The sequence below is a fragment of the Argentina silus genome (genome assembly GCF_951799395.1).
Source record: "Argentina silus genome assembly, chromosome: 14".
NCBI classification, from domain to species: domain Eukaryota; kingdom Metazoa; phylum Chordata; class Actinopteri; order Argentiniformes; family Argentinidae; genus Argentina; species Argentina silus.
Window position 1 is genome coordinate 858497 of NC_139668.1, and position 8721 is coordinate 867217.

The following is an 8721-nucleotide window of genomic DNA, read 5'->3' on the forward strand; positions in this document are numbered from 1 at the left end:
AGCCCGGTGTGACAGGAAATCCGACTCGGGCTGAATACCTACTCGGGTAGCGTCAATTTCATTTCCGGGTTTTGATATTGCACAATAATCAGAAGTATGAGTATGTCTATTTAATGGATGTTTTTGAATGCAATTTAATTAATATTCGTTTGTATTTATGGTTCGTTATTGTATTAGGTGTACTTTAGCTTAGCGGGAGTAACTGTAGAAAGCAATTGGCCTTGGCACGCGGGTCGGAAAAACCTCTGTGGGAAGCCGGGGTTGTGATGTAATTAATTAACCCATGAGGCTGCATCATAGGGCTACCGTGTGAGGAACACTGCGCTATTAATGGGGCTCTTGAGCAGAGATTTGGGGAGTTTTATCGCCACCTTCTGGTAAATGATCGTAACCGCGTCAAAAGTTTTGGCTGAACAGCGTAAATGATTTGAGACAATGAGTTTACATTTCATAGCATAATACAAATGTCACGTTTTACCCTTTTCTATTTAAATCCAGCCTAACCCTTAACTGTCAAACTGGTGATGCATATGACATTGTTAAGTGGAATTGGTTCTCGGTAGCCTAAAACTACAATATATCCATCCTCGTCAATATCCTGTTACATTCTTTTATTTGGGTTAAGGGGTGTATCTTACCCGTTCAAACAGTGCATCTCTTATCAAAACCTTAAACCTCTCCCTTAATGAAAAGCCCATGTTTGCCAAGGTGGAGCAAGCGGCTTCAAATCTGCACACGGTGCAGTCACAAGACTTCAAATACCCCAAGGGTACTCACAATATTTTGAAGGTGCGGTGAGAATCAATTTTGAAGATGATTAGGCCGACACCGAAAATAATTATTTGACATTAATCTTTGTCATTCTAACAGACTTTTTAATCAGTCATCTAATTTACTTCCATATCATTATTAGTAGGGGATACACTTTTAAATCAAATATATGCTTAATACTCGACTCCGAAACACAATCATGTTCAGAAAGGATCCGGAAAAAGCTCATCTGGTGACTGAGAAAGCAGGGACGTACACCATCACCATGGGAAGGTAAAGTAGTCTAAACATTTAATTTACTGACGCACTTATTGTTTAACTGTCTTGTTTTTAGGCTGCTCCATACATTTTTGATTTAATTCAAATTTAAGAAAATACGGATTTGTTTCCTTTTTCATAGCCTAGAGATTTCACTTAAAGGCTACATCTGAGGTTCAGGCAGAAGTAAAGAATATTTAATTGTAGGTTATAGGCTATTGATTTTGTCTGTTTAACTTCTGCTTTATGGACAGCATAAGTCCATCTTTTTGCTCACGCTCAGCCTTGTCTCATTCCTCGGCATTACACAATATGTTTAACACACGAATCTAGAAGGTCTGGTGGTATTAGCGGTGCGCAAACTTGGAGGGGTGGGGGCGGTGCACTCTTAACTACATACTGCAAGCAATTAATGGATCTTATAATGGATGCTATTTTCCTTTTATTTGGGCAACTTTGATAATGCTGTCTCAGTTCAATTCATTAATATCATAAGGTCATATGAATCATTTGATAGATTTTATCAGAATTAATTAATCAAATGTGTTGTGACCCTTGAGCGTCTCTCTGTCTTCAAACTCCTATAGTGCCCCTAGGTTGCATCTACTGGCCTCACGTGCTACTCCCTCCACCACCTCAGTGCTGAGATAGTATACCAAAACCCTGAAATATAATACAATATATTTGTCATTCTACAAAGCACATTGCTCACATACTCATTGCTCCAGAACAGGTTCTGCCTTCAGCTTCTCACCGCTAAACTGACATTACCTCAGACACCTCATACGGAATGTAAACATACCCATGTCTGGTAGATAATTAACTTATTTGCCAAATAAATATTACATGACACAAATGAACTCCTGCATTTCTGTTAGAACAATCACTCTGAACTAGTCTCTGTTCTAGCTTTGTTTTGTTTCTCTCTGCTACAGCATGTCCACAGAGGAGGCAACACAGAAGGACAGTAACATCAAGCACTGCCATGACAACAACAGGACACAGGAGGACAGGGAACGGGAGAAGCAGCAGGCAAGGAAGAGGCTCTACGTGGTCTCTGCTGTCTGTCTGGTCTTCATGGTCGGAGAGATCCTAGGTGAGGGGATCAATTATGCCCAGTTTTGAGAATAATGCCATGATTTGTCTCCCATCAAATATCTGTCAATTAATTGTCCTGTTAAAAGTCTTAATTTATTCCCTCAGATCTACAATTGTATTTTTGTCTGTATCACTTCCCCTCTCTCTCTCGCTCTCTCTCTCTCACACACACACACTTCTTTCTATCTCTTTTTTTGTTTCTCTCTATGTAGGTGGTTACTTCGCAGGGAGTCTGGCAGTGATGACGGATGCTGCCCACCTGCTTGTAGACTTCACCAGCTTCCTCATCAGTCTGTGCTCTCTGTGGCTGTCCTCTAGACCTGCCACACACACACTCAACTACGGCTGGCACCGTGCAGGTAAGATCAACCTCATCCTCATTCTTAGTTTTCAACATGAGCCTTATTGTACATGAGTTCCTATACTTCTTCACTGTAATAATGTTGTCCCAACCCTATATATGCTATATATATATGCTTATATGCTTTTTGACCCCTCTACTGTACCTTCTCTAGAGTCCGAGATTAAAACATTGTGTCATCTTTCTATCTTCCCCTCCTGTGCCCCCTCTCTGGCTTTCTCCTCCCCTCCTGTGCCCCCTCTCTGGCTCTCTCCACCAGAGATCTTGGGTGCCCTCCTCTCAGTGTTCACCATCTGGCTGGTGACAGGTGTCCTAGTCTACCTGGCTGTGGAGCGTGTCATCAATGATGACTACACCATCGATGGCACCATCATGCTCATCACCTCAGGCTGTGCAGTGCTGGCTAACATCATGTGAGTAAACACACCCCACTCTGAACCCATTTGTTGACCAACAGCAAAAAGGCTGCTACCATTTAATGTAGCTTTTGCCATCTATGACAAACTGATGATGACCAAGCTGTTTAACATCATGTTCCACTGTCCACATATCTACTTAAAAGGGCAAGTTTAGTCCTATACTTCAATATGATATAAATGTGGGATTGATATACTGTATGAGTGTGAGGTAGAAAATTAATGTCCAACCTACTATTAGGGCTAGATGACATACAGTATTATAAACTAAATCAACCTAATCAACTGTTGCAAGTGCATATGACATTACCCTTTAAACTGTCAACATATCCACCCTTGCATTTATGTTTGTAACATCAATTTGCTCTCTCTGAATTGCCTTTGTGCAGAATGGCAGTCACCTTGCACCAGTCTGGGCATGGACACAGTCACGGGGGCCTCAGCCACAAGGCAGGTGATGGGCATGGTCACAGCCACCAGGCGGGTGACGGCCACAGCCACAACAGCAACTCGCATGGCAACCATGGCCATGGTGTGTATGGAGACAGTGATGTAGAGCAACACAGGGCGGAGGGTCGGGGGTCAGGGGGGCAGTCCCAGGCCAACGCTAGCGTGCGGGCTGCCTTTGTCCATGTGTTGGGAGACCTGCTGCAGAGCATCTCTGTCCTGGTCAGCGCTGTCATCATCTTCTTCAAGGTCAGCAGTCAACTGGGGTAAAAAAGGGGTGGGGCTTGTAGTGAATATCAGAGTTAAAGTTGGTAGATAAGAGAGATGATGTTAGTATTTGTACACATGTAGCATGTCTGCAAACACTAAGATAGCTGCTCTCTGCTACACACACACACACTTCCTAGTTTTGCTACGTTGTTGGACACAGATTTGGTGGCGCCAGCCATGTAATTTAAATGTATTTAAATGTGGCTGTGACAAAGACATGTAACGGGGTGGAGTGGTGTGGACCAAAAGTACAGAAATAACGCAGATATTCAAGGTTTGCAATAATCCAAAACATAAGTACTTTACTAGGAAACTCAGGCAATACAGATACATACAACGGTGAAGGCTGAGGACTGAACACAAAGTAACAATTGAGTTAGGGTTATATGCTGGTCAGACTAGACACAGGTGTAGCCAATTAACTAAATTAAGGGAAACAGTGAGGAGTTTCTGGCGGCTACTAGAGGAAGCAGCAGGACTAATGAGGATTCCTCACAGTACCCCTTCCTCTAAGAAAGGCACCTGGTGTTCACCCGGGGCGCCTGGGGTGGAGGAGACGGCAGCTTCGTAGCAGGCTGGTAGTTGGTCTGGGACACAGGCTGGGACTGGAAGCTGGTCTGGGGCACAGGCTGGAAGCTGGTCTGGGGCATGGGCTGGAGCTGGAAGTCGGTCTGGGGCACGGGCTGGAGCTGGAAGCCGGTCTGGGGCACGGGCTGGAGCTGGAAGCCGGTCTGGGGCACGGGCTGGAGCTGGAAGCCGGTCTGGGGCACGGGCTGGAGCTGGAAGCCAGTCTGGGGCACGGGCTGGAGCTGGAAGCCGGTTTGGGGCACGGGCTGGAGCTGGATGCTGAGGCAGGTAGCATGACAGATGGGGCCCCATCCTATAACAGCACTGAGGGACCAGTCGATGTGGGGGTTGTGACAGGCCAGTCACAGGCAGCCAAGAATCACCGGAAACTCAGGAGATTGGATGAGGTGGCGCTGGATGGTCTCTTGGTGCTGGCCTCCCACACATAGACGGAGGGGGATGGTGAGGTGGCGAACCTGTCCAGAACCCAGAGGTCTACCGTCAAGGGCAGCAACGGTGACAGGATGGTCAAGACTAGCTAGGCCATCTTGAAGTTTGGCCAAGCCGATGTCCATAAAGTTGCCAGCCGCTCCAGAATCTATGAATGCCTCAAGAGGATGGTTCTCCCAGGAGATGGAGGCTGCCAACAGTACACCGGACCTGGCAGACCCCGGAGAGATGATAGCTGCTGTAATGATAGGACTCACTATAGGTCCCCCCCTCCTGGGTGGGTCCAGCCTTCCCGACAGCTCAGGACAGGAAGAGCGAAAGTGGTCTGGTCCTCCAAAGTAGAGGCAACGTCTCTCCCTCATCCTAAAATCCTATTCTTGCTGAGTGAGTCAGGTTCTCCCCAACTGCATTGGTCCCTTGACCGTAGACCAAGGGGGGCTCGGGAAGACTCGTTTGCGCTTGGGTGATGACGGAGCAGGAGCTGTATACCGGCGCTCTCGACGTCTCTCCCGTATGCGATTATCCACAAAGGCGTCAAAATCATAAACTGTCTCTTGGGTAGCCAGGTAATCCCTAATCTCCTCCGTAAAACCGTAGCGAAAAGCAGTGATAAGGGCCTCAGGGTTCCATCCACTATCAGCGGCGAGACTGCGAAACTCGATGGTCCACCACACTGTGTGAGCCTTGGCAGTGATGGAGAAGGCTGTTGGCAGGATGGTCGAAGACCTTTCTCATCTCCCTGGTGAAGAGGTGATAGTTAGAGGTGATAGTTTGCTGCTCCCAAACTGCTGTGGCCCAAGAGAGAGCTCTACCAGTGAGTACTGAAATGATATATGCCACTTTAGTGCGATCATTCGGAAACATGGCCGACTTTAATTAAGTGAGGAAGCATTGGGTCAGAAACCCCCGGCACCCACTCGGATTGCAATTGTAACATTCCGTGGATCTGCTGGATGGTCATGGTGAGAGGTTTCATGTTTTTAATTACTTGTAGGAGGTAGTAGGAGTTGTTCATGCCTACCGACCATGGCTCCTTGGATAGTGAGAGCAGCGCGTACTTGGTCCATTTCTGCTAGAGCGGCGCGTACATGGTCCAAGTCTGCAGGGTCCATGTTTGGTTCAGTCCTGCTGTAATGAGGTGGAGTGGTGTGGACCCAAGTGCAGCAATAACTCAGGATTCAAGGTTTAGAATAATCGAAAATGCAGGCACTTTACTAGGAAACTCAGGTGATACAGTACATACAATGGTGAAGGACTGAACACAAATTAACAATTGAGCCAGGCTTATATGCTGGTCATATAACTAGACACAGGTGTAGCCAATTAACTAAATAAGGTGAATTAAGGGAAACAATGAGGAGTCGCTGGTGGCCACTGGTGGCCAGTAGAGGAAGCAGCAGGAGTGAGGATTCCTCACAAGACCGTGATCGTCTGATCTTCCATTGTGAATGGTGATCAATGCCCCCCTCATTCAGCCCGGAACACCTATTTACAGTTGAATGAGCTTGCCTGGTGGACGTCCTGAGAATATCGAGTCTTGCCAATTCCTTTGCTATTGTAATGTATATAGTATAGGCCAACAGGCCCACCTATGTTCTATTGTTTGGAAGATATTTAAGGAGATACAGAGCATTCATTATTTAAGTTTCTCGGGGTAGACCTATGTGCACTGGTCTACTGTGTTGTCCTTGACACATATAGCGTTAGAATTATGCTTAAACTTCCATTTGTTTACTAGAGTTTGTTTATTGTTGTTTCTTTGAAACTATTAAATTGCTTAATTTGTTGATACTCTATTCTCATTCTTCCTTGGTGCATTAATGTGATGTTGTGCACTAGATAAAGGTTCTGTTAAAACAGCACAACATAATCGTGACCAGGTTATCACATAGAGTTCACCATTAATGTCTAATGTTCACATGCATAGTTAACAACACGTGGACACGAGGAGTTATCATATCAGGTATTGGACCATGTGTGAACTCTTAATTTAAAAGCATGGTAATAGCATATTGGGCATTCTTAATGGAATCTAGGATGTGATATGATTGAGTGTCTGTCACACAGAGATGAGCAAATCATTACTAATCATGAAATATCTTTTGGAGTCAGATATAACGTAATGTTAACTTGTGTTAGTTGGTCATGTGACTACTTGTGTGTAGAGTCTGCTTTATCATGTAATGAAATTTACTGAGGAATAAATACATTTCTTTATTCTTAATCTGTCAATCCTTCTCACTTTTCTATAATCCTTAATCCGTTTTTTACCACTTCTTCAAAGCTTTCATCCACTTTTTCACTGTCATTTCATCCTGTTTACTTTGACTTAATGTTGAATTAAACATGTGTAGCCTTTTGAGTACACTTCCTGTGTGTCTGAAAAACCTTTCTGATCTTCATGGGCTGGACACCACATACTGCTGTCACGCTTTCATGATGAATTACAAAACTGGGCAATATATACGGTGCTAATAGCTAATTCAGGAACAATTTAGTACCTCACTCCTCCCTAAAGCTTCTTGTAGTTTTCAAAACCATGATAATTATCCCCAAATACGTCACTCAGGGTAAACTCCTCAAATTAGCGATACCTAGCTGTTGATCTACAGAATGCATTTGGAAGCCGTTTTCACATTCCCACATGTTCGTAAGGTGATCTGGACAACGATTTTGAGGTAAAAAATCTGTGAAGTGTCCCTTTAAGATAACATAATCACAATGTCCTTGCTCTCTCTTTCTTGTTTCCTCCAGCCGGAATATAAGATAGCTGATCCCATCTGTACGTTCCTGTTTTCCGTCTTTGTCCTGGGCACCACCATCACCATTATGAGGGACATCCTGGTGGTCCTGATGGAAGGTTCTGTCACTTTGTTCTTTCATTACTGCTCTTCTCCTTTCATTCACTGATGCAAGATTTTTGTATTTAGCCTTGATAATTGTAGCACATCGGGTACATAAGTTACATAACCTCTCACTCTCACTATTTCCATCTCTCTTTATTTCTATTTGCCATAACTCCTTCTCTCTCATTCTCTCTGCTCTCCTCATCTGTCTTCCTCCCTACATTCTCCACTCAGGTACCCCAGCTGGAGTTAAATACAGTGAGGTGAGGGAGCGGCTTCTGGCAGTAAAGGGAGTGAAAGCCATCCATAACCTCCATATATGGGCCCTGACTATGAACCAGGCCATGCTGTCAGCACACGTGGCCATAGGTGAGAGTGGCTGTTCAAAACTGCTGCTGTTATGTCTGTGTTTTAGCCTTGTGAATCTCAACCTCATGTTTGCTGGGGTTGTGCTGTAGTGATTGTGTTCACGGCACAAACATGTGATGAACTTAAACTCAACTTTAACTTGGACTTAAAGCATTATGACATGCAACTTGGTCAAAACAGTTGTAATGTTTTCAAATCACCTACTTGACTTGACCTGACTAGACTGTTCTGATTTGTGATTTTAACTTTTCTAACCTTTTTTAAACCTTTTCTACTGAGGCTGACTCAAGACTTTAAACTTACTTGGGTGCTTTTGTGACTCTGTCTCATATCTGTCAAACTCAGCCAGTGTCATCCTCTGAATATCAGTTGACTTTCTTCCTCCACAGATGATTCTGTGGATCCCCAATCGGTCCTTAGAGAGATGACCCAAGCCTGCTTCACCACCTACAGCTTCCACTCAGTCACCATCCAACTGGAGCAGCAGGCTGACCAGAAGCCTGAGTGTACCCTGTGCAAGGACCCCAAAATGTAGGCCATTTCTTAGGGACACTCCCTACGTAAAAGCCCCTGAGAGGAACAAGGCCAAGGAACAAGCTCTTTTGGCTGATCTGTACCGGACATTTAATCTATTTGTGGTTTGTTTCTTTAGCAGTGAGTTCATTCTACTCAAGACAGTACCTGTGTACAGTCCCAGTGCCTCTGTGCAAACATTGCCAAAGAAGTGAGGATTAACAAGATTAGGGATTGTGTGCTTTATCCAATCATTGCCCCATTGTATATTTCTATTGAAGTAGTGATACTAATATAACGTAACTTATATAGCGTAATCTTTTATATGAATATCTTTATTGAAATGCTGGTCACT

The 8721-nt window shown here is 44.5% G+C and overlaps 1 protein-coding gene across 1 annotated transcript; it reads left to right on the top strand.

The window, feature by feature from the left end:
* Positions 1-970: 970 nt before the first annotated feature.
* Positions 971-8388, top strand: LOC310815608 (proton-coupled zinc antiporter SLC30A8-like; the record flags this gene model as incomplete). Its single annotated transcript, XM_083685456.1, has 8 exons — positions 971-1044; positions 1965-2125; positions 2340-2486; positions 2748-2901; positions 3294-3600; positions 7393-7498; positions 7719-7853; positions 8243-8388. 8 exons carry the CDS (start codon positions 971-973, stop codon positions 8386-8388), a joined length of 1230 nt encoding a protein of 409 aa, XP_083541582.1.
* Between the last annotated feature and the right edge of the window lie 333 nt (positions 8389-8721).